Here is a 25,917-nt window from a genome sequence, read left to right as displayed (position 1 = left end):
ATCGCACTGATGTGAGAATTGCGCAAGTGGTAGTGGTGTATAGCAACTCCTGCATGCTTTATCCAGACAGCACCACCTCCTTACTTGCACAAAGCCTTTCCCATAATGAGAACACATCTGAAACAGGCTCTCTTATGTACTGCATCAGCATTTTGCAACTTAAAGCAACATGCAGAGTTCATGTATGAAAAATGGCTTACAGCATTTATGTCAGTCTTTTTTTTTTTTGTCCTTGTCACTAATGAAGATAACTGTTATTACAGTGCATTTCTGCTGCACTAACTACCTGCCCATTTAATTCTGTTTTGTTTCCACTTTAAAATTGCTTCTATACCTGCTCCTTCAAATATGTGACATTCTTACCAAATATACCAATCTTTTAGAAAATATTTTTTAAAAATTGGAATATTTGTGCACATTTCACCAATAATAAAAACGTGTTACAGTCAATTACTGTAGCCCATTTGAATATGAAGTGCTTTTTTTGACATGCTTTTATTTATTTTGACTTTGTTCTATATTTGAATAAATGTACATCAATTTGACATCAAATAAAGTTTCCAAAACAATGTTTTACACAAAGACGAAACTTGAAAGTTTACTCATTAACTACCTGTGACTGTTTTTGTTTTTATTTTTAAGGAACATCTTTTCTGTAATTTTATTCTGTTAAACAAATTCAGTTTAAATGCGAATAAACACATGTGCTTAAAAGCTCGTCTCACATCTTTCAGCTGCTAAAGATTTATTTCATGTCTAGATAAAGTTTTACAGAGATGTGAAGGTAAGCTAACTACAAAGTAATTTGAGTGACCGATGATGTTCAGACTGAACACTATCCCACCTCTGTGATCCAAGAATAGACCAGGCAGAAAGACTTACACTGCTCTAAGACTAAGAGACCCTTCTGAGTCCACCCGGTCTGCTGCAGTGCAAGAAACGTTTTCTAGCATTTTATTCGCCGTGCTTATTAGAGCGCCAAGCAGTACGAAATCGGACCCTGACGTTTTGGTGTTTACTTCGTTAAAGGTCACGTGACTGTGAGAGCCGAGGCAGGGAAATGGAGAGCAGCTGACAGCACATGGACTAAAATACTTCTATTTTTCCATTGTGCAGTGGTTGTTGGAATTCTTCAGCGGGCTTGGCTTACCTTATATGGAGGACCTGCATTTCATTTCTGAATTACAGTGAGGTGCAACTTAAACGGTTAAAAATGGCCTAAACTTTGATCCAGACAGCGCTCTGTCATTCAGATGAATAATCTCAGGCAATACGTTATGATACTTTTTGAGTGGGTAAGCTTTTGGCTGAAATGCATTCTTAGAAGGATTTTGGATGCTTTTCCAGTAGTCAACAACTGGATAGCGTCATCAGCTGTCACGGACAGAGCATTATGCCAAACAGACTCAGAGGAATGGAAGACTAATGAAGCGCTACGCACATATCTCCTTGGAGATGGTGATGAAACCAAGGTTACAGTCCAAACCAGCCCACATGCCTTTCTTGTGAGTATTAAGCAACGTGTGAGATTTCCAGTCATTCTGGTTAACAGAAGGCCGTTTAAAAAACTTGGTTTAATAATTTCTTTCAAAGGTGAACCTACAAAGACTTTCAGAGTGCAGTGAGTACTTCCGAGCTTTGTCCCAGTCCAGCATGAGAGAGACCTCTGAGAGCCTCATCCACATGGATCACGTGTCCTCTTCCATCTTCCGCAATCTGCTTGAGTTTTCCTTCAATAATAATTTCAAAGTTCCCCAAAATGAGTTGGGAGCACATATCAAGGTAGATCTTAATATATAAACCTCCTTGGCTAGTAATTCAAATTCCTAGGAGTCACATCATGATTTCTTATATTTCTCTTTCTGTCTCTGGAGGTAAGCAACTATCTTCTAGCAGATGCCTTCCTCTCAAAGTGCCTGTCAGTCCTGACAGATGAGCTCAGCCCATCTAACTGTTTGTCATACCTGAGTCTTGCTCATGAGATCTTTTGTGTGGAACTGAAGATGACAGTACTGACTTACTTGAGTAGAAACTTGCTGGAGCTCCCAGACATCATCAGGTAAGCAAAGTTTTAATTCCCCGATTTTAAATGTTTGTCTTTTTTCACTAAAATCAATTTATACCTCAGGTGCCTGAATGAAGAGGAGAGGGAAGAAGCTGTCCACTTGAGGACTCGAGGAGACCGACACCTCTGCACCCTACGGAAAGAGAACCTGAGTTCTTGGAAGGATCCAGAAACAGAACATGCACGACACATCTTCACCCTGCAAGGATCAGAGGACAGTAGAAATTGGTGTCCAGTTACAGAGCTTCCCTTTCGGGCTGATAAGTGGTGTATTACAACAGTGGTGCTTTACAACTACTTGTATGTCATAGGAGGTTACAGGGAGCGTATGAAGAGAGGCTGGGAGTTCAGCATGGCTTCCTTTCGATACAATCCCTTTACTCATACGTGGGTCACCACATCTCCTCTGATAAAAGTAAGCAGTCTCCCAGTTTGTGTCTCAAGCGGGTGGCCAGTCTGCCTGTCTGTCGTAGCCCCAGCGAATTCCTCTTGCCTTGTCTTTTTCCATCGTTTATATAACACTAATGAAAAGTGTCGCCATCTGTCATATCCACAGCACAGAAGGCACTTCAGTGCAGTGGCCTGTGAAGGCTGTATTTACGCAGTGGGAGGCTGGTACTTGGATTCTCTAGTAACTCCAGACTCCAGCACAGCTCTCTACACAGCTGTAGAGTGCTATGACCCATGGAAAGATAAGTGGAGGTTTGTTTCCTCTTTGTTAGTTCAAAACAGCTAACAGCTTTCTGTAGCACTTGATGCTTTCTAATTGTTTCTTTTCCAAAAAAAAAAAGAAGCTTCCTTTAGTTATTGGTATAATCTCTGCCTCAGGTTTGTGTCCTCATTGCCACTCACTGACTTCCAGTTCACCATGTCTTTGTCCCATGATGTTCCTCTTGCTACGACCCTTGGACAGTGTATCTATGTGCTGGGGAGCATCCAGAGGACTGGAGAGAAGTTGTTACTGCAGTACAACACAAAGAAAGGTGGATACATCTGGAAAAAAGCAACCAAGCTCAGCAAAAAAAACCCCTGGTTTTATTTCCAGCACAGAAAGCTCACTCTTATGTGTGCTGTTGTCTGGAAAATGTCTTCGGTTCACCAGCTCTAGATTTACATTTACAAGCTGTACACTGATTCATAAATGGTTCTTTTGAATTCTTTCTTTCTCTATTAGATGTATGGTCTGAACTGCTTCCCACCCTTACCAGAGCCAGCGTAGATCTCCCTACACTTTACTTCCTGGGGGCCACGGACAGGCTGCTTGTGATTGGTGGCAACAACTCAGAGAATGTGGTAACCTCGTTCTGTGCGGAGTCACAGAAATGGGGGCCGGTAAACAATCAACAAACCCACACTCATATTAGAAGAGCACTGGATTATCTGGATGCCTAAATAACATATTCATTCAAAGTAATTTTTCACTCCAATTAAAATGTTGATAATGCTCTTTTTCCCCCAGGTGTACAGCGCTGAGAAAGTGGCATTAGCAGGTCAGGGGACAGTGGCTGGTGATCAGATCCTGATGATGCCGAGTGTTGAGCACAACACTGTTGTTAGCATGGACCTCCAAACGTTCTCCGTCAAAGCTTTCCCTCCTCTACCCATCTTCACTCGCTATGAAGCTACCTTTTATCTTCATTTCTAATGCTATGGTTAGCATCTTTGCACACATATGTTGTGTGCAGGTTCTTTTGGGCTGAATGTAGTTTGCAATAGCCCAAGTACTTCTAGATCACTTCCCAGTCCTTATGTTGTCCAGTGTTCATATTTATAAGGAAATGATAAAGAGATTATATACATATATGTATATATAGAGGGAGAGAGATTCAAAATTTCTGTTAATTTGTCGTTGTCTCCAAAAAATATCCTAAAATGTAAGACCAGTTTACCCCGCTATGTTGAATGTTTGATTTGTTTACATTAAAATAATGCAGTATATACAATGCAATACATTTCTTGCCTTGATTAACACCTTCAAGTCCTACTAACTATTCTCATCAGTGTCAAATATAAAACTGGTATTACAGTGTTTTATTTATTTATTTATTGGTGCCATATGGGAGAAGTAGGTGAAATGTCACATGGCTCTCTGTTACTTCTCGACACAGCGCTACAGCGGATTCAGTTACGTAGCCAGTTAGGCTCTGTCTCTGTTTGGTGTCTTGTTACAATGACATGGGAGAGAGAGAGAGAGAGAAACCGAGGATGGTGGTGGGGAGGTGTGTAAAGCACAGGAAAGGACAAACTTGACCACAACCTGAGGAAAGCCACTCCAAGGGCACAGAGCACATAAGCCTGAGCTCAGAAGAAATTCACTGCCTCACTGACACAAACCAAAGTCATAGCTTTCCTTTGCTCCATTGGTTTAGGCTCACACTGCCCTAAAAAGGTAAAGTTATTTTTGCTCATTTCTGCATGTTTGCTTTTTCTTCCTGATTGCTTCTAAGTGTAAAGCTAAAATTTTGCTTGGGCATTAAAATTGGAATATTATAAGAGGGTTTTCAATAACAGACCAAAATCTTTAGATATCTGCGAGATTTTGAAATTTGTGTATAATAACAAAGCTGCAGAGCTTTTCTAAATCTTAAATTATACCAGTAGGTTTGCACACATTTGCGTGTTGTATTCTGTGTTTATATTTCCATGCCCGTCTACGGATTGCACACATGCTCAGACGGTGTACCACTATATCAGGCCACTGAACTTTGTCCCACTTGGTGACTGTTCAGTCATATGACATGGAAAAAGAAATACTAGACCTGCCGCCCCCAACCATTATATGGACTGCTATGGGAAGTCCTGATATTTTTGTTAAGAATTACAGAAGGTCATCGTATTTCTCAGACAAAGACTGAACCCTTTCAACCTTCAGTGTATTTATTTTTCATTTAGACACCTGTTAAACTTCTGCCAGTGACCCACCTTATCACATTATGAGCAAACAGGACAAATAGAGCCACTTTCTTTAAAACTGCCGTCAGTCACATCTGTGAAAGTTTTTTTTTTCTTGAGGTTAACTGTGGTATGATCAGCCTATTTGTGTGTATAACAACAGTTAATGAAATACCCAATGTTTAGTCAAACCTGAGCATGGCCCAATGGGGAAAGAAATGAGGAAAATGATGATCAGTCTGTAAGTCTCTCGGTGACGACCTTTCAATGGACTAGTAATAAGTAGGCATGATTCAAAATTGGGATCTTTACAGACATAGCTTATTTTTTATGTGGAAAATAATTTAGAGTGTGTTATCACCATGAAGTTGTAAATCTCTGAAACCTTTAACAACCACTATTCAGTTTTTCATGGTTTGGTGCTGCAATCCGGTGCATGAAACATACATTTTTTACCTGGCATCCAGTGGTTGCCACAGGTGCCGACACCCTCTAGGCCTGTGTGGGACTTTAAACAACAAAAGGTATGCGTTTTGGACATTAAGATCTTGGTAGGACAAACATTTGTAGCTGTCATTAGGAGTGGGAGTATTTTACATTTTTTAAATAATTTTATGGTGTGGTTTTTGCTGATTTTTTTATTTTTCTTCTTTTATTTTTTTTAATTGTTTGGGAGTGTTTTACTTCCTACCAACGTCGCCCCAATAAAGGCACACCTGCACTTAACTTTTAAAAACAGAGACAGCAGGCCAGCAAAACAGTTGAGGGCCGTAGTTCTAAGTACAGTAATTTTTATATTAATTTTCAGTTATACTGGGTAAGAAACTTGATGGATGGATGGATGGATGGATGGATGGATACATTTTATTGTAAATAAATTAGTTTTCTGGGCACCACTTTGGTCTCTGTAACCCTGAATGAATTAACATTAATTTATTATGTGTATTTTTTTATCAAGAGATATTATAAAATATTATAGACCACTGTATTTAAAAAAAAACTGTAATAACTTCTCAATGCTGTTAATGTTACCAGAACACAGAGATGGCTGAGGCACATCAGGCGGTAGGCTTCCAGTTCACTGTGCGCCCAGATGGTGTGGACTTTAAACTGAGCCAAGAAGTCATCAAAAATATCTACCTATCAGGAGTGACAGCATGGAAGAAGAAAGCCATTCAATTCAAGGTACAAAAACTGGCACTTAATATGGTAATGTCCAAACTGAAAGAAGAGCCCTTTTGTTACTAACCAATATTTTATATCCACAGAATGGTGTATTGGCAGGAGTCTACCCTGCCAGTCCATCCAGTTGGCTAATAGTTGTAATTGCCATGATGAGCTCTTTATATATCCACATAGACCTGTCTCTGGGAATGATGGATGCCATCAAGGAAAACCTACCATATCGGTCAGTAATCCCACAAAGCCCAGTTTTGAAGTATTTCACTGGACCTTTAGACTTTACTGGACAAGCGATGCGGTTATTTTGAGTCATTTATCTGTTTTTATGTCGTTATTGACAAAGGCGGTGTTTTGCATTTTCTGAGCAGAGACTGTATGTCAGTACAGACACGAGCAGTGCTGAGTGCCATCCTGTTTGCCACAGGACTGTGGCTGTTCCTCATCTACCTCCTGAGATACACTCTTAAAGCTCTGCTGTCCTATCATGGATGGATTTTTGAGTCCCATGGAAAAATGAGCACATCAACTAAAGTGTGGCTGGTATGTTCGTCTCACTTTCATTCATGGCATGACTCTTATTTCATTTGGGACTTTTTGGTTCTGTCATTAAAGAGAAGGGATCTTCACTGATTTGTTTCTTTTTCTGTTTGTTTTTTTGTTACCAGTGCCTGGTAAAGATGTTTTCTGGACGCAGACCCTTGCTCTACAGTTTCCAGGCCTCCTTACCCAGGCTTCCTGTGCCCAGTGTGGATGATACAATTCACAGGGTATGTAGTTACAGTAATGGATTTGCATGATCAGAAACACATATCTTATTTGTGCTCCCATAGTTTTCTAAATACATAGAAACATGGTCTGGACATCATTACAAGTATGTGAGATTTTTATGCACAGAAGCTTTTAGTTATGGTTGTTCCATCAGTTCCTGGATCTAAACTCACACTGAACTCAATCTACACCAGCTGAAGTTCTTGTCAACCATTCAGTCGATATACAAAAACTTATTAGACTAACCAAGCACAGGTATAAAAAATACTACCTATACTGCTCCAGCAGCCTTCCTGCACCCTGCTCAAATTGTGTACAGTTTTTCAGTAGGTTTTTGGGAAGAACTTGGCACGTCCTCTTGCAGAAAAGCTGTCTTGGATGTCTTCCAGAATTTCTGGAAAAAAAAACTCAGTTTTAACAGGAAGAAACCTCCAGCAGAACCATAGAGGGGCGGCCATCTGCTGCGCCCAGTTTGGGAGAGAGAAGGAAGACAGGATAAAAGACATGCTGTGGAAGAGAGATAGAGATTAATAACAATTAATGATTCAATGTAGAGAGGTCTATTAACACATAGTGAGTGAGAAAGGTAACTGAAGAAGAAATACTCAACGCATCATGGGAATCCCCCAGCAGCCTACATCTATTGCAGCATAACTAAGAGAGGATTCAGGACCACCCGACCCAGCCCTAACTATATGCTTTAGCAAAAAGGAAAGTTTTAATCTTAATCTTAAAAGTAGAGATAGTGTCTGTCTCCCGAATCCAAACGGAAAGCTGGTTCAACAGAGGGAGGGGCCTGAAAACTGAAGGCTCCCATTCTACTTTTAAATACTCTAGGAACAACAAGTAGGCTTGCAGTCCGATAGCAAAGTGCTCTAATGGGTTGATATGGTACTATAAGGTCATTAAGATAAGATGGGGCCTTATTATTTAAGACCTTTATGTGAGGAGCAGGACTTTGAATTCAATTCTGGATTTAACAGGAAGCCAATGAAGGGAAGCCAAAATAGGAGAAATATGCTCTCTCTCTGTCAGTACTCTTGCTGCAGCATTTTGGATTAATTGAAGGCTTTTCAGGGAGTTTTTAGGACTTCCTGATAGTAAAAAATAAGAGTAGTCCAGCCTACGAGTAATAAATGCATGAACTAGTTTTTCTGCATCACTCTGAGACAGGATATTTCTAATTTTAGAGATGTTGGGCAAATAGAAGAAATTTTATTATGTGACGTCTGCTTCTATGTAACACTACTCCCTGCGTATGATATTCTTTTCACAGTACCTTGACTCAGTTCGACCTCTGCTGGACAATGAGCAGTACAATAAAATGGAGCTTTTGGCCAGTGATTTTAAAGAAAACAAAGCAGCCCAACTGCAGAGATGCCTAATCTTAAAATCGTGGTGGGCAACAAATTATGTGAGTAGTGTTTTCTGTCTAACATGCTACTGAAATTCTCTTGAATTGTAATGTTAGACAATAAAACCTTTTAATTTTCTCCAGGTAAGTGACTGGTGGGAGGAGTACATTTACCTCAGGGGCAGGAGTCCTATCATGGTCAACAGTAACTTCTATATAATGGTATGTAAAACTGTCAGTACATCAGTTGAGCGTTTTTTCATTTTTCTGTTAGTAATGGGAATGAGGTAATAATTTATTTTAAATAATTTAAACACGTCGTCTTTAACTTTTCAAATAAATGTGTCTGTTATCTGTGTTTGTTCTCTGTTTTGTGTTGTCACTTTGTTGTGTTTGGTCATTCCATTTATTGTGACAAGGACCTCTTGTATGTGACCCCAACACACCGCCAGGCTGCAAGAGCAGGAAATGTGGTACATGCCATGTTGCAATACAGACGCAAACTGGAACGTGGTGAACTTGCACCGGTATAGCTTGCCATTACAATGACTCTTTTCTCTCGTTTTATCGCAAGGTTAAACTCTGTGTTGACTTCTATTTAACTTTTTCTGCTCAGCTGAGGGCTTTGGGGACTGTTCCTATGTGTTCTACTCAGATGGAGAGGATGTTTAACACAACTCGCGTCCCTGGCATTGAAACAGGTGAGCAAATGTTTAGATCTGTACTGTATGAGTGCTCAATCATCACTGAGTCACAGATAAGATACTTCCCATTGTCCAGTATGCAGCACTAGTGGCTACATCTCTATTAATGATTTCACAGCAAATAGGTTCCATCACTCTGTAAAGCTACTGGGACATATCTTTAATGCTGTGCATTCAGTAAGTCACTGTGTGTAACTTAAATTAAATCTAATTTTTTACCGGCTTAACAATCTTTACAGATTTTGTGCAGCACCTGACTGATCGGAAACACCTGGTTGTCTTCCACAAGGGTCGGTTTTTCCAGGTGTGGCTTTACACTGGAGGCCGTCACCTTTTGCCCAGTGAACTTGAAACACAGTTTCAAAGGATTCTCAATGATACATCAGAACCTCAACCAGGAGAGCTCAAACTAGCTGCCCTGACAGCAGGATACAGGTATATACAAACAAATAACACCTTAAAAAAGCAAGTAAGCAGGTTAAATGTTCAAACACTTTCAGCAGAAAAGGGAAACGGTCTCACTCTCACCCTTAGGGTTCCATGGGCTCAGGCTCGGATAAAATATTTTAGCCAGGGCATAAACAAAGTATCCCTGGATGCAATCGAGTCAGCTGCCTTCTTCCTGACGTTGGATGATGAGCCGCAGGGTTACGATCCCGCAAAGACCAACTCACTTGATAGCTACGCCAAGTCCCTGCTGCATGGAAAATGTTATGACAGGTAGGCAAAGAAGACCAAGCCTTTTATTGACTTTGACCAAACTGATTCCCTAAAAGAAGTTGGGGGTTTTTTCTTGCAGGTGGTTTGACAAATCTTTTACATTGATCTCTTATCCAAATGGAAAAATGGGTGTAAATGTTGAACATTCTTGGGCTGATGCACCAATTGCAGGACACATGTGGGAGGTAGGAAAAGTATTCTGAATAAATCCTAAAATAATGGTTCAAAGAATGCAAATTTTCTTCAGCTGCATTTTTTTTTCTTTTTAGTGTGTTCTAGCAACAGACTGCTTCCATCTTGGATACACTGAGGAGGGACACTGTAAAGGGGATGTGAACAAAAACCTGCCTCATCCCACTCGACTACAATGGCAGATTCCAAATGAGGTATAGAAAAATTTGTATTTATTTCTTATATCCAGTATTGTTTTTAGTTTTTTCTTTTAATTTAATGGAGCCGTTGGTGTTTTAGATCTGTACACAAACTAATTAGGATATTCTTTTACCCTCTCTAAGTGCCAAAATGTCATTGAAACATCATACCTCTCAGCCAAGCAGATAGCTGATGATGTGGACTTCCATGGCTATCTGTTTGCTGAGTTTGGGAAAGGCCTGATCAAGAAGTGCAGGACAAGCCCTGATGCCTTTATTCAGCTGGCCTTGCAGCTGGCCCAGTTTAGGGTAGGCCTGCCATAGTTCATAGAATCACTGACATTTCTTTAAATGCATCTACAACCATCAACTAATAGATAGCTCTTTGCTTTATAGGACCAGCGTGTGTTCTGTCTGACGTACGAATCATCCATGACACGTATGTTCAGAGATGGGCGGACAGAGACAGTGCGCTCCTGCACTTCTGAGGCGGTTGCATTCGTCAGAGCCATGGAGGACGCCGGTGCGACGGTAGGCAAAACAAATAACCATGTCCACAACAAATAAAAAGGTCATGACATCATTCAGCTGCTCGACAGGTGTGTATAAAGAGAATCACAGGTCAAAGGCGTTTTAATGGTGACGTTTGTAATAAAAATAGACAACAACTTTGGACTTAATGTGGTTTATAATGTTTATCTTATAGTCACAGGACGTTAATGTACTCAGTTTTAGATTTTCCAATGGGTCACATTGTTAAAGAACATGTTGTTCTACTAAGACCATGGTGACCAAGACCTAGAGATAATGTGCGTCAGTGCCCTGGACTTTAAGCTCTTGGATGTTCTGACAGGGTCAAGCTGGTACTTTCCTTCATTGATAAAGAAATCTAAAAATTATTTTAATGTAGTTTTTATTTATTTATTTAGAAATATTAGAAACTACATTGCCTATTGTTTATGTTGTCAGAATGCCCAGAGACTTGCCCTGTTTCGGAAAGCAGCAGAAAAGCACCAAAACATGTATCGTCTGGCCATGACTGGTTCTGGGATCGATCGTCACCTTTTCTGTCTCTATATAGTATCTAAATACCTTGGTGTTGACTCACCATTTCTTACTAAGGTTAGCACTATTATCTATCATGTGTTTTTAATGTGTTTTTGTTTTATAATGCTCTTTTCCAAACTAAATTCACTGTCTTTGCGTAATGCTTAAAGGTGCTTTCGGAGCCCTGGAAGTTGTCCACCAGCCAGACTCCACAGCAGCAGCTCAATTTAGTTGACATCAACAAGTTCCCGAAATATGTGGGGGGTGGGGGTGGATTCGGCCCTGTGAGTTAATTTGATGCAATATGAACATGTGCAAAAAGTTACAGTCATAGCTTTCTTACCTGCTGGCCTGATCAAGGAGGGCCATGTGAAATGTAACAGCGTCTCTTTGTTATCTTAGGTAGCTGACGATGGTTACGGTGTGTCTTATATCATTGTTGGGGAAAACCTCATCACATTCCACATCTCCAGCAAGTTCTCCAGTCCTGACACAGTAAGACAGAAAAAAAGAGCACTGCATACTATAGATCCAACTCTTCCTGTTTTTATCTCTTGCTCTGATTGCTCCTTCTCTGTCTGACCTGCAGGACTCATATCGGTTTGGTCAGCATATTCGAAAGGCCATGCTTGACATCCAAGCTCTCTTCAAGCCTGAAAATGATAAGACAGCACAGAATGCAAAGTATGTCCATCTGGAAAATGGGAAAAAGCACATATAACAGAGAGTGTGGCAGGGTATGTTGGATTTGGAGCACATACAACCTGTGACTCAGTCTTCATTCATAAAAATAAAACAAGGCTCTGGTGACAGGTTGGGCTGCTGTGGTGAGTCACGGCACAGGAGCTTGGCATTCCTCTCAGACAAAAACAATATTTATTACACATCTATGTTTTCCTGTTTATATTCGGGGATAAACAAATGTATTTCTTTTTACACAATAGTTCCTCACATACCACCCTCACTGTATATAAATCCAATGTAATGTAAATAAAGCTACAATATGTATTTATTCATGATCTCATGAAAGCTGTAAATATATCTGCCAAAAGAATGTGTCCTTGTATTTGCAGATCTAAATTATTTGTTATGTGCTGGTATTTAAGAATTTGCTGTTGATTTTAAGGCGGCTGTCATTAGTGATTAAAAATATAACACACTAAATGCAACTAATGCATAACTAGTGCAGTCATCATCAGTGATTTCTATGGCACTGGTGTGGAAGATTGGAAAATTCAGTTTGAAATGATTACATCAGCTGTGTGTGTGTATAGATAGACAGATATATGACATAGTGTAGGGACTGAAAGAGGCATGACAGAGCAGCAATGCACGGACAGGTCTTAGTGAGAGCTGTGGGAAATTTGCTGTCAAAATTAGGAGCTTGTGTTCAGGAGAACACTTAAACTCTTGTGCAAGCATTGCTCCATGAATACAAATCAATAGAAAATAATTCATCATACTGGTAAATTTGTGGATGACATACAGTATTGTGCAAAAGTCTTAAACCAGACCTAATTTCTTTATATTTGGCTTCCAAGGACCCAGGTGTATTTGTAATTATTTAAAGTAGTCTTGAGCTCAGAAAGCTTTCTGAAGATCATTCAAAGTTTTTCTGTGGACACTGGCTGCTTTTTCACTATGTTTCTGTACAGACTAGTCTTTGTTTTGTTTTTTGTTTTTTTGTTTGTTTTTTTTTGCCCAAGAAAACACAGTTTGACAGAAATAAAGTATAAAAACTATCCAAAGCAGATAAAGAGTATCTGAAATTCATGTCTTTATTGTGTAAAAGAATTGGCGGGCAGGCACTACCACTCATGAATTGGTCTCCCCAGTGTCCAGATCTCAGCATTATTGAACTTTTTTTGAATGTCCTTTAAGAAGCCTGGAAAAGTATTCCTGAAGACTACTTAAAGGAAACAAACTTTAAGAGTTCATGCTGTGTTGAAGAATAAAAGTGATCATACCAAATGTTGACTTTCAAACTTGTTACATTTGTATAAACTCTCGTTTACTGTATTCAGATTAATTCTTGAATGTTTCAATAACTCGCTGCAGCTATTTCACAATTTCTTTGCAAAATATGAAGAAATGGTGACTCAAGATTTTTGCACAGTTTTGTATTCCTATTGGGGCTATCGTGGCTCAAGAGTTGGGAGTTCGCCTTGTAATTGGAAGGTTGCCATTTCGAGCCCCAGCTTGGACAGTCTCGGTCATTGCGTCCTTGGGCAAGACACTTCACCTGTTGCCTACTGGTGGTGGTCAGAGGGCCCGGTGGCGCCAGTGTCCAGCAGCCTCGCCTCTGTCAGTGCGCCCCAGGGTGGCTGTGGCTACAATGTAGCTTGCCGTCACCAGTGTGTGAATAGGTGGATGACAGGTTGTGCAAAGTGCTTTGGGTTCCTTAGGGACTAGAAAAGCGCTATACAAATACAGGCCATTTACCATTTACCATATTCATTACAGAATAAAATGAGTACTTGTGCTTTTAAATACATTGACAACAGACACAGAAAAACTTTTTTTTATTAGAGAAGTTTATTTTAAGAGGCAAGGGGGGGGCAAGGGGGATTTTGACATGTTCCTGAAGTTTTACAGAGAGCTTCCCGATTTATCCCTGCTATCTGACCTTTGACCAGCTGGAAGCTTCACTGTAAATCAGCGTTCTTGCCGTACATACTCTGGCAATGATGAGGGACAAAAAAAAAAAAAAAAAAAGATCCTGTACTTGTGGACTAACAATGACGTTTTAGGCAGTTTTTCATATAATATTCAGATTTTGTGTTATGTTAAACATGACATAATGAGAATGCAGATGGTTTACAGTTCATCTCCTGAGGGTTCTGCGGATATTAATGTATCTATGACCACACGATGATGTATAACTGAATAAGAAATCACTTTAGAGAAGTATCTGTTTTTTATAAAACTTTAGTTCAATATTGTAACTACACTGTAACTACATGGCCAATTTGATTTAGTTTATCCACACAAGTGAGACCAAATTTCAAATAGATGATGGTTTATTAGTTTATGCAGGGACAATACAAAAAGTCAAAGTAATAAAAAACAAGCCATTCTGGTCGCACTTATTTTCTTTCAAGGCATCAGTTACAACAATGAACTAAAACTCAGCTGTATAACTGTACAACAAAGTAAATGAACAATAAACAAAAACGCCACCATGGTTTGATGAGAGCAGTTTTAAGAGAGCCAAAGAGGCAACCGACTCCAGACTTCCTAATGATTCAAAATGAATCAGCAGTATCAGATTATCTCCTATCAGAAGCTGCCTGCCAGTCAAGCACACTGAACATAACAGAATACAATAGACAACAAAAGCAAGTGGATTTTAAGAATGCTCTATTTCTTACCAATTTTTATCGCGGGGATACTGCAGGTTGAGTCCACTGGGTAGTGATGTGCCCCCACGGGGCCACTGTGTGGAGCTGTTTTCATGTTGATGGCACGCCAACCCAGTCTTTTCTGTGTACATACTATTTGTGTATATATTTCAACACTCTAGGATGGTTCTGTAGTTTATGTGTCTAAAATCACTCAGAGCTTTTGGGGTCCGGTCTGTGATGCAACAGAGGAGGTTTAAGAAGTTGCACCAGGTGTTGGATTGACATTCTGTGTGGCTGCCTGTGGTGCCACTTCTATGATTCGTGGTTTGTCAATGATGCGAGCAGTGCGGTTTCCTTTCTCTACAATCCCGATGATCCATGCTTGATGACCTTCTCCGTATTTTGGGGATTTGATCTCGGCACAGAAGCGGGCAGCTTGTTCCCGAGGTAAACAAATAAGCAGGCCTCCTAGAAATGAAAGGAGATGTTGTCAGACAAGTGACTTAAATGAAGATTTAAGTCTAATTAAATCGCTCATTTTTAGAATATGACACTGTTAGGGAGTACTCGGCCTTCTTACAGATAACTCTAAAGGCATTTTTATACATGAACAAAATCACAAGGTCCAAATTTGCCATTTCTTGCATGTAGCACACAGCTAGAGATTATCGGTGCCTGAGGTGTTCTCACTACTGGAAATACTGCCTGCAGGTAGTATGACATCCACTGGCTTTCTGTAAATTCTCCATGATGTGCACCATTCTCACATGGGCCCAACTGGATATAACAGACTTTTTAAAAAAAAAACAAAAACAAAAAAACACAGCTCTAATGCATAAAGTGCATGTGTAAAAACAGATTTGATATCAATTCTGCTGCAGATTGTTGATCACAGCATGAAACATTAAGCAGATAAACTAATCACAAAGATAGATCTTTTAACTGATGCGCTCAAGTTCCTGTAGATTATTTAACAACTTCTTCGGCTTCTGTAACATCTCCACATAGTTAAGCAAAGACACTTATGTGACTGTAGATGCGCGCCTTCATCAAACTGCCTCAATTACACACGCTTGCCATCTTCCAACACTGTCTTGAAGAAATTAATGGCCTATAAAGTCTGATATGCTTAAAAGATAAATCAGAAGGACAGCTGAACCTCAGCCAAATTTCAACCTATAATAGTTACACTCTCAGGACTTTCAATCAGAAAAAACATCAAAATGTAAAATTTTTATAACATGTCTTGCTTCTCTCCCCGAACATCAACCAATTATGGTCTGTTATTATTGCTGCTTTACTTATTTAGCTACCTAATTGTTAGGAGATTAAACTCTCAATTCACATCCCCAAACAAATTTTCCCCAAAGAGAAAGAAGCTGATTAATAACAGAACCACAGTCTTTTGTAAAATCGGTTACAGTGAGACGTGGCTTTACTTTACTGATGGCATATAAAATTCAGTTGAGCTGCCTCTAGTTACACTTTTTCATTTTCTAAAATCTTTTTCCAGAACTTACTGCATTCCTCAATGAATTCCTTGGTAAAATCTCAATGTCTTGAAAACATTAAAATACACACGCACACACCTGATGTTTCAGGACAGGTGCCATGCATGAGCCCGAACATGTTCCCACAGGCTTTAGACACGGCGGCCATCTTGGCGAGCACTGGGAGGTTGTGGATGACAAAGGACACCTCACTTCGTTGTTGTCGTGCCAACGTCTGAGCGTGGCCGAGGATGCCAAACCCTGTGATATCGGTCGCTGCATGAGCATTGAACGTGTGCATGAGACCCGCAGCTGCAAGCAAAAGACAGTAAGAAAGGCATCATGATGATCAATTTGTTTATTGCCAAAAATCTGCAAACACTCAAGTAATCTGGATGCAATAATGTCAACTAGTAATATAATAGAATCTAATGGGTAATAATACTCATTACATTCTTACTAACAAATAATTACTAATTACGAGAAAACAAAGTCATTAGAACCACATACTCGGTAATGCTATTGTTAAAATGTAACTGAGAATAATCAAAAGTTTAGGCAGGCAGAAAAGGTCACATGGTCTTAATGGTCTTGCCTGTCCTGTTGAGCCGAGCCATATTCATCATGGCTTCATGGTAGGCCAGCTCTACGTCCTCCTGCGTCACCACCAGCTTGATCTTGTTCCATTTTTCAGGCTTTTCAGAGACACAAAGAAAGCATAAATAGGCAGTGATATTACTGGTTATTATTAAACAACAGGTTTTTAACAAAATTATTCAGAAACGAGTTGGCAGACTTACAATATCTAGCCACTGATGCACTGCAACTGCCACTTGTGTTCCAAGTGGTTTGGTCAACACCAACACATCTCCTGGCACTGCATTGTCTGGCCTGAAAAACGTCAGACACAGCATCGTCAAGCTTGTTTTAAAGCACCTAAGGAAGCAAAAAACAGCAAATATGCAGCAGGAACTCATTCATACATGATAAACTCATTGGGCTGGCAAACTGTTGTTGCAACTCCTCCCATCACTACCCAGGGGTTGAGCACCGTCTGACCGCCTGTTACAGACGTCCCCGCCTCCTCTGATGCATCTTTGAATCCCTGGATGACCAGTGGCATGACTTTGTCTCTCTCCTGTAAACACAGAAGAATGTCAGAGTCGAGGCTCGGGACATTTTAAATGCACTGATGATAATAAGAGTCGTCCCAAACTAATATGATTTCAGTACTAGGGCTATTGCATAAAATATATATTACCCGTCACTTTATTACGTACACCTGTTCCACTGCTCATTGATGCAAATCACATGATAGCAACTCAATGCATTTAAGCATGGAGGCACAGTCAAGACAACCTGCTGAAGTTCAAACTGAACATCAGAATGGGCTGATTTAAGATAAAAGCTGATTTAAGTAACTTTGAACATAGCATGGATGCTAGTGGTCTGAGCGTTTCAGAAGCCGCTGATCTACTGGGATTTTCCTTTGTAACCATCTCTAGGGTGTACAGAAAATGGTCCAAAAAGGAGAAACTATCCAGCAAATACTGGATGTCAGACATGGGAGAAGAAACGCCAGACCATTACAAGCCGATAGGAAGACAACAGTAACTCTAATAACCACTTGTTACTACCAAGGTCTGCAGACACATCCCTGAAGACACAGCACATCAAACTTGAAGGCATCTACACACCAGAGCACCTGGAGACCACACAGGATGCCACTCCTGTCAGCTAAGAACAGGTAATTGAGGCTACAGTTACACAAATTCACCAAAACAGGGCAATAGAAGGCTGGAAAAATGTTGCCTTGTCTGATAAGTCTCAATTTGTGGTGCCACACTCGGATGATAAAGGTCAAAATTTGGATGGATTTTTGGATGTGCATCCAACAAATCTGCAGCAACTGTGTGAAGCCATCATGTCAATATAGACCAAAATCTCCAAAGAAATGATTTCAGCACTTTGGTGAATCTCAAAGAATTAAAACATTTGCGAAGCCAAAAGGATGTCTAACCCGGTACTAGTAAAGTGTCCAGCAAGTGTACCTTTACTTAAGCAAGATGTGTCTTACTTTCTCTGACATTTTGTTGCTGACTCCCAGAAGCATCAACATGTTGTCACACTCAGTAACTCCCATGGCGTACAGGTCACTTAGAACATTGGCACAAGCAATTCTTCCCTATAGAAAAGAGACCATGAAAATTAATCACATACAGGTTTGGTATGCAAAGTAATTTAATGAAAGAAAACCAGAAAAGTAATGCTAATGAAGAAGGGAAGGTCCTTACCATCATGTAAGGGTCATCCACAATGGGATAGATGTAGTCTGTTGTCTGGACAAGAGAAAGGCCACCATGCCGGAGGGGGATCACACACGTGTCCATGCCAATGCCTTCATAAAGAATATCTCTCTTAATGTAATATTTTAGAGTGTCTGCACTTGTGACCTGTGACCATGTTTTTGCTGCTATGCTTAAAAAAAAGAAGGGGGTGGGGGGCTAGCATTGCCATTAATGTGCTATATGATTTTAAGAATTACCTAATCGAGGCATAACCGCCCCCAGGAACTGTTCATCCTCTTGATAGTGGTTCTCTTGCAGGGTTTCTAGCAGCTTCTGTAACACATCTTGGGGGACCTGTGATTAGAGAAAATTGCCACAATTTTGATGCATTATTTCCTCACTAATCTGTGCAAAGAAAATAACACATTCAAGGCAGATTTTTTTGTGGACAGCTAACCTTGCAGCCTGTGCCTTTGAGCTCAGCAAACCGTGTGAGCCTGAAGTTCTTGTCCAGCTCATAGCTTTCAGGGTTAAAAGACTCCCTCACAGACATGTCTGAAGAAGCTCTGTGTCCGCACCACTAGAACCACATCAATGACTATGAAAAATAAATAAAACTGGTGATTAGAGACAGTGTCTGGGTGTCTCAAGAAAATACATGCAAATGTTAAGTTGCACAAATGACACAACACAACAGTGCAATCACATCTGTGCAACATTTCAAGTGAATCAGTACAAGTACAACATATGTAGGAGCAACATTGGAAAGAATAAATCAACCAAAATAACTGTAGATTAACGGTCTGCTGGTTGGCAGGTCTTTTGCTGCAATGATAGAAATCTTGCCCCAGAGCTCTGTTGACAAAATATTAGGAACACCTAAGTACATTAGAAATTACCACTATAAACATGACTCAAAGATCAGTGTGATATTATTGCAGGTGTGTTGTATTTTGTGATTGAAACAAGTTTACAAATAAATAATAAAAAACTGCATGGCGATTTTAATGCACAGTTGTTATTAAATGTTTTTTAATTTGTTAAATACTAGTTTTGATAATTATTGTATTCTTTTTTTAAGGCAACGGGGTGGCGGATACCTTTAAATTGAAATGCACAATAATGAATGTGGCATCACCTAAAAGCCCTCCCCCTACTCTCCAATCACTGAAAATATAATAAACTTTTGTGTTCCCAAAAATAAGCTCCACAAAGTTGATAAAACTGAAACGCCGTGCAATATGGTTGTTACTTATAATCTCGGTTTTTAACATAAACCGGCGTGAGCTGATGAAGGGGCCGTTACTGGTATAGTGGGGTAGTGTTCAAGACAAGCAATGATCCCGAGTTCATTCAACCCTTGGGCACAGGCTAACAATAAAAGTAATGATGTGTGAGTGATTCCGTGTGATGTGAGCGGCATAACACGCTGTCGGCAGCTCAGCTTTAAGACACGTGCGTTGATAATGACAGCTACACCCTCTACGTCTGTTTGTTTTGCTGAAAATGCAGTTTTGGCTACTGCTGCTGCTAGCTCTTGCTAGCAAACGCTGCTCCATGCAGCAGCCGTTGAACAGCTCCGTGTAACAAAGAGCCGATGAGCAACCCACTTCAAGAGCTGCTGCACATCTAAAAACAGATAAGACGCACACTGCGACCTAAACGTGACGCGTAGCGTTGAGTCGCAGTGTCAGCTCGTAGCACATGTACGTTAAAAAGTTGCCGTAGAGCGCCGAACAAAAATGTCGGCGGCGGAAAAAATTAACCCTTTCCTGTCCCTCGCCATGCGATGTGTGCAACATTAGCGTCAACACGAATAAAACCGCGCTGCACCTGCTACGTGTGCAAACTTTGTAACGCTGCGGTGCAATAGAAGTGTTTACAACTGCTCTAGATGTGATTTTAGGACCAAAGCGGAGGTATATTCTTGCAACATTTCCCCTTTAATTGCTCTGACCATTTTATCCTTACCAGCTTCACGTTAGCGGCGGATCCCGACAGAAGAGCGGGGAAGGCACCAGCATGCACCGGGGCTACAAACGGCTGTCCTGCGAGAAAGCCTGACGAAAAGTGACACATATTTGACTTCTAACATTGGTCCAAGCGAATAAAACTGTCGAAGTATCGTGAGTAATTAAGCATATTGTGTTTTAAAAAAATGTATCCAACCTCTGTTCACCTTTATAAAAATGTGTGAATTAGAATGCAAGAAGGAAACTAACCAGATCTCAAAGGGTCCTCCTTCTGCACACTGGCGGCTTCAACATCCCCTTTAATGAGCTGTGAAGTCTGGCAACAAAATCTCAACAATGGAGTGTACCTTTAATTTACTGTTTCCCTCCAAGTGCGACTACAGCAACACAACATTGCCTGGCTCGAAGTTACCCTAATAAAAGATGAAATAACTTTTATTTTATCATTTTTAGCTTGTGTTTTGATAACAATTAGCCTACATTTGAAACTTTTCTTTTAACATATTTGAGTGCTTTGTTTTGTTAATTATACTTTACACAATATAAAAAAAAAACACACGAACAGCAACTTTGGATAAAGTAAATTTAATGGTGGGATCAACCTTATTTTTTAAATATATGTACAGTTTGCAAAAATGAAAGGAAAATACATAATGTCATCACAATATTGACACCAACTGCAGTGGTATGCATAGCCTAAAAATCTAATAAAGAAAAAAAAAACATTTATAGTGTGCGATATATTTTTATATTTTCACCAAATGTAGACTGCAAACCTATTGTTAATTTGCAAATTTTTTTAATGAACTAAAATTTGCCCCAAAAAGAAATACATCGGACCATGTTTACAAGATGTTTGCATTTGGATGTAATGTCTGGATATAAGGTGGATGCTGCACTGCACATTAAACCCACTAAAGTTACTTGAAAGGCACAATTCACAATGAACAGCTTCCCGTGAAGTTTAGTTTTTGCTAAATAAATGAACGCAATAGTGTTATATTACTTAGTCTCATTTGAGATGTTTGATCTTTATTTCATTGCATGGAAACAAAACAAGTTAGCTTTTAAGGCTGTTGTCTTTTATGTAAACAGTAAGTGACCGATCTCATTATCTAACCACTATATAGTTCAGTGTTTATTTTCACAAAATTCCAAATCTCAGCATTTTAATGGGGCCCCAATGAAAAGCCGTTTGGATCACAAATGCTACATTGGAATTCTTGTTTGGTCCTATTTTATGTCTCTTTACATTCATAGCACATAGCAGTTAACAGCTGCAAATAGTGGCAAAATGCATCAACTCAGAGAAATAATGAAGACAAGACTCTACTGTAAGGCCATCGTGGCAGCCATTGGATTAACCAGTTGTGTTCGCTGCTATCCTCTCTTCACTTGCAGCCTGTTTATTATCACAGCCTTTAAAAGAAGGAAGAAAATATTGTCAAAATGATATATATATTATCACCAAAAAGATGTCTTAATGAATGAACATGGCAACAAAATAAAATGCTATTGTGACAATGAGGGTGAAATATAGAGGTGAAAGAGTGGATATGTGGCATGGTGTGAGGATAATTAGCTGACATTTTGGAAAGCTGCATGAAAATGTCAAAAGTCACTGTGACAGCATGACAAAGACCGATGAGCCAATGAGAGAGCTGGCAACACCAGCTTGTGTGTGTGTGTGTGCTGTGACAATGATGTGGGGAGAGGTAAAGCCATTGTGTACTCAGAGGGGGGCTGATGGAAAGATTTTGTAAGATGGAGGGCTGACATGAAGGGAACCAGCTATCAGAAAATGGTCAAAACAGACAACTGAATTAATGTATGTGTGATGTGTGTGTGCCCACGTGTGCCAGACACCCATAAGTGTAAAAATCATAATAATGAGTTTAATACTTGTGGATGGTCCATTTGAGATGTCTTCTGCTTCTACGGCATCTGAAGAGCCAAAGACAACATAGATTGACAGACGGCCTTTTCTTTAGCCTTGAAATGAGCTGGCTTACAAGTATTTTAAAAGGAATGGGCTTCCTCTAGCACCTTAATCAAGGGAAAATATTAAAATGGTTTAAATGATTTAGCAGCAGAACCTCTTTTCAGCCTCCTCCTTGCAAGTTTGATCTGATCTTGGAGGATCTGAACCCAGTCTCGTGGCCCAGGCAACTTCTCTATTTTGTGTTCAGTGCAGTATTTCTCTGTAAAAACTGGACACACACCATAGTTACATTAACGTTTGTTCAGAAATGTAGTTACACTTTAGTTTGTCTTTCTCTGCCCTACCTTTAATGGCACCCACAATGTTCTGGTCCAAGCCCTTACGGTTATCATTTAGCCCTCTCTTCCTTTTGCCATTTGGCAAGGAGTTAGCCAGCGTGGCGTCATCAAAGAAGGCACACACCTAAACACACAGCACAGCTCTTGACCATGCAGCATTTTTGTTCTTTGTTCACATTTCACACGATTATAAAATAATCAGAGTGACAGAGAAAACGCTTTTAAAAATCATAGACGTGCACCAGTTTCCGGAACAGCAGGCTGCCTGAGCGTGTATAGTTGACCAGAATGGAGTCTAGCTGGGCCTTTGAGATAAACACGTCATAATCCTCTGCAAGACGCACCTCAGACTGTGAAGGAGTCAAGCAACACAGAGTGTTAATTGTAAAGCATTAAATAAATATCACCAGTTGAAATATAAATGAGTTTTTAGAAAGAAAAAGCGAGAAGACGTTATCTTCATTTCTAGCGTTAGCTCGAATCATAGATGTGCTGTAAAATAAACCGCAAGGATGTTTGCACAAAGGTTTATGTCTCATTAGGCAAAAAACAAGGAAAAATCAAGGTACTTTTTTTAGGCATGGAGCTTCACAAAAGAAGCAACGTTTAGGCTGCAAATTGTTTTTACATGCAAATACACATACACGTTCAAATTCATAAGACAGGTGCAGTGCACCTGAATCAAATTAAGCGTGCAAATGAGGCTTGGTAAGCACACATGTTGCTGCATACGTACATCCACACTAAGGTAGAGATTACCTCTAATGCTTGTGATTCCCTTAGTTGGTTCAGGAGAGGAGATGTGTTGTTGACCGTCACTGGGTTGGTCTGAGGTGGTGGCACAGGAATGTCAGAGGAGGTGGGATGATTGTTGGTTGTAGATGAGTCTTGTTTCTCACATTCTCGCTTCTTTACAGATTCCACAGGTGCAGCTTTTAGCAGTGATGCATCCAGAGGAGCAAGACCAGCTCTTCTGGTGCTAAACACAGATAGCGGAGCCATCCTATAGATTGGCCTCCTCTTTCGAGGCCTGTGGCGAGGACTGGGTCCTGCACCTAGGCGAGGTTGAGACAGCGATGCTGCCCTTTCCTGCTTTTCTAAAGATGCTATTAAAAGGCAGAAAAACATTATATTGTGTTTATCTCCTTATTTTAGAGTGTGTATTGGTGTTCATTTACTAACCTTTTTGATTCTGCATCAACCTCCTCATGGCACGTAGTTCCTGCAGGATAGCCTGCAAGGTGCCCTTACAGTTACACATACAGCAGGGGGTTTCTGGCACAGTAGGAGGAACTACATCTGCTGGGAAATGAGGGATGCATTTGTTAGCGCTTGTTCACTCTAACATATGCACACAGGTGCAAACATGCTTTAATGTAACAACAAAGGTGTAAGCCATTGCTGGTGTTCATCACTCAATATTTAATGAAATTCACTATTCTTCAAATAACTTAAAATGTGTTTAGTATTTTTCTCCTTTCAAACGTGCACCGATATCCTACCATTAGTTTCATTCACTTTGATTAAACCCTTTGTGCTGTTGAGAATCCTGAGGGCTCTGGAGCGTGTGCTGTACTGGCCGCAGCCTGGGCTGTTTGGGACTGGGATGGATATGGATGAAGGTGAAGGCCCTGGGTCCTCTGCAGAGTTCCAGCTGTTGCTCTGGTGGTCCTCTGACACCAGAGATAAAAGTTCAGGCTGATTTATCCAGTTCAGAGGCTTTTCCTGGGGCTCCTTTGTTAAGCTATCCTGCTCTGTACCAGCACGCTGGTATACTCTGCTGGTCTTATCGCTCAGAAGCCTCATCATTCCTGTGATTTGCCTTTTGATCTCCATGCCCTCATCCTCCAGCCAAGCTACATTAAGAGAGAATGGTGCTCATGTAATTACCGATATTTTGTATGATATATAATCAAAATTCATTCTCTGAATGGCACATACCATCAGGCATAGCGCCATCCTTTGGCTCCCCATTGGCATCTTTGGAGCTGGAGTTAATCACATATGAAGGCTCTAAATCTGCAAAGAAAAAAAACTGAATGGTTTCGTTATGAAGCAAAGCTGTAAAGAAACGCCACAAAACCTTGGTGACAGATGTCACAGGATGATTTTGCGGCCTTTTTGCCTTGTAAGGTTGAAGCTTGTGCGGGCTAATGAGCTGCGATGCCTACCAAAGCAGAACCCTCCACCTCACCCCCATCCCATCCCATGCAAAAACCACCACCTGTAGGTGGTATGAAGTAGTGTAGTCAAGAGAGGTGGTGTGTTCTTTACAGGTTAAGCAAAAAGTGCACAGTTGAAGCTCCTTGTTACGAGCTCAGAGTGCGCAACATATTTTCACATTTTATTCAATTTGCTTACTTAATTCAGTCTTAAAAATCTAACCGGAATGAGCCGCGTTAAGATTGATGTCTAGGATGTTTCTTTTATTTTCTTTTACATGCAAGATGTGAATCCCTATAGTTAGCTGCTGGTTAAAACCGAGGCACAGACTGGGCATTGTCGTGGCTATCGCTTTTGTTTACAGAGTCGTCTCTGCTGGCGCACAGCGCCAGACAAACACCCAGACACAGACGCGCGTCTTGCAAGGTCTTGCATTCATTCAGCAGCTTACCGCCATCCGTGACCAGTTTAAAGCTCTGCGACTTCCTTCTCCTCTTCCTTTCTCCAAACTCCATCTTCAGGTGGAATATCCAGTAAGTCGTGCAGTGGAAAAATATTCGCTCTTCGAGAGGACGAAATCACTGACTAGGTTACACTCAGCGGAATCACTGTCCGTCTGCCTTATTAATCAGTTAAATTTCTTTCCTGCTTGCGCTACAGATTCTCTCATCTCTTCGCAAATATTCGCAGTGTTAGGCTCAAAGTGGCCCGTTCAGTTGTATTCTACAGTCCATTCCCTTTGCCAGCATGATGCTGCTTCTTGGCTTCCGTCATGTAAATAAATTAATGACTTTAATATTAAAAAATCGTCACATATCCCTTTGCGCCACCTGATGGTATGTTCTCAACTGAAAGGTCGAGTCAGACATTTGCTAGTGGTGTCCAAACTGTGGACCGGTATTAACACAAACAGCACTGAAACAGAAAAACAAACTTTAGAGATTTTTTTAAAAGGATATTTTACAGGCTACTGTAGATGGAAAAAAGAGCCAAAAGCCAAACGTCGTTTGACTGAAAGGAGAAACAACTCAGTTACCAGATGTTTGGTGTTTACTGTGGTCGATATCTTTGTAAATCTATTTTTGTTCATTAAAGGGATCATGCTTCCTCCTCCACTCATAACAACTGTATAATTCTAAAGTCACCAGCAGAAAATATAGGAAGTAATATTGAGTCACTTATCACAAGTGAAGGCCATTTAGTCTCTTTCGCTATAATTTCCTTTAATAATTTCACCAAAATACAAAAGATTTTGGAGGATTTCAAAAAGTTAAGT

At 40.2% G+C, this 25,917-nt stretch overlaps 4 protein-coding genes across 6 annotated transcripts; 2 read left to right on the top strand and 2 right to left on the bottom strand.

Annotated features, from left to right (window-relative positions):
* The first annotated feature begins 773 nt into the window (after nt 1-773).
* On the top strand, nt 774-4,136 carry LOC148101967 (kelch domain-containing protein 7A). Of its 2 annotated transcripts, XM_087843058.1 has the most exons (9): nt 774-1,295; nt 1,405-1,505; nt 1,594-1,782; nt 1,875-2,059; nt 2,129-2,480; nt 2,622-2,767; nt 2,894-3,048; nt 3,240-3,397; nt 3,525-4,133. In XM_087843058.1, the coding sequence occupies exons 3-9, from the start codon at nt 1,654-1,656 to the stop codon at nt 3,708-3,710; spliced, it is 1,311 nt and encodes a 436-aa protein (XP_087699184.1). In that variant the 5' UTR covers nt 774-1,295; nt 1,405-1,505; nt 1,594-1,653; the 3' UTR covers nt 3,711-4,133. The 2 variants fall into 2 exon arrangements, with proteins under 2 accessions (XP_087699184.1, XP_087699183.1); XM_087843057.1 differs by having other exon boundaries at nt 774-1,505; nt 3,525-4,136.
* Nucleotides 4,137-4,221: 85 nt separating this feature from the next.
* cpt1b (carnitine palmitoyltransferase 1B (muscle)) lies at nt 4,222-12,157 on the top strand. Its single transcript, XM_006789478.3, has 19 exons — nt 4,222-4,454; nt 5,993-6,142; nt 6,226-6,365; nt 6,508-6,679; nt 6,805-6,906; nt 8,184-8,321; nt 8,406-8,483; nt 8,681-8,788; nt 8,878-8,962; nt 9,205-9,400; nt 9,500-9,685; nt 9,765-9,870; nt 9,955-10,071; nt 10,201-10,365; nt 10,453-10,587; nt 11,026-11,178; nt 11,274-11,387; nt 11,506-11,598; nt 11,693-12,157. The coding sequence occupies exons 2-19, from the start codon at nt 6,002-6,004 to the stop codon at nt 11,822-11,824; spliced, it is 2,361 nt and encodes a 786-aa protein (XP_006789541.2). The 5' UTR covers nt 4,222-4,454; nt 5,993-6,001; the 3' UTR covers nt 11,825-12,157.
* A 1,948-nt stretch (nt 12,158-14,105) lies between these two features.
* sephs1 (selenophosphate synthetase 1) lies at nt 14,106-20,285 on the bottom strand. 2 transcript variants are annotated; one of them, XM_006789479.3, is made up of 10 exons: nt 20,197-20,285; nt 18,683-18,823; nt 18,483-18,579; nt 18,232-18,335; nt 18,015-18,122; nt 16,921-17,075; nt 16,738-16,828; nt 16,533-16,632; nt 16,037-16,249; nt 14,106-14,915 (listed from the first exon to the last, which is right to left on the bottom strand). In XM_006789479.3, the coding sequence occupies exons 2-10, from the start codon at nt 18,776-18,778 to the stop codon at nt 14,701-14,703; spliced, it is 1,179 nt and encodes a 392-aa protein (XP_006789542.1). In that variant the 5' UTR covers nt 18,779-18,823; nt 20,197-20,285; the 3' UTR covers nt 14,106-14,700. The 2 variants fall into 2 exon arrangements, with proteins under 2 accessions (XP_006789542.1, XP_035763097.1); XM_035907204.2 differs by having other exon boundaries at nt 20,183-20,227.
* A 606-nt stretch (nt 20,286-20,891) lies between these two features.
* bend7 (BEN domain containing 7) lies at nt 20,892-25,402 on the bottom strand. The gene is made up of 10 exons (XM_006789481.3): nt 25,093-25,402; nt 24,420-24,497; nt 23,981-24,334; nt 23,661-23,780; nt 23,238-23,584; nt 22,721-22,828; nt 22,485-22,602; nt 22,295-22,408; nt 22,101-22,142; nt 20,892-21,617 (listed from the first exon to the last, which is right to left on the bottom strand). Exons 1-10 carry the CDS (start codon nt 25,154-25,156, stop codon nt 21,559-21,561), a joined length of 1,404 nt encoding a protein of 467 aa, XP_006789544.2. The 5' UTR covers nt 25,157-25,402; the 3' UTR covers nt 20,892-21,558.
* Nucleotides 25,403-25,917: the final 515 nt, after the last annotated feature.

This window comes from Neolamprologus brichardi, chromosome 7 (assembly GCF_056152115.1).
Source record: "Neolamprologus brichardi isolate AB-2024 chromosome 7, ASM5615211v1, whole genome shotgun sequence".
NCBI classification, from domain to species: Eukaryota; Metazoa; Chordata; class Actinopteri; order Cichliformes; family Cichlidae; genus Neolamprologus; species Neolamprologus brichardi.
This window is presented reverse-complemented; position numbering and strand designations above follow the sequence as displayed.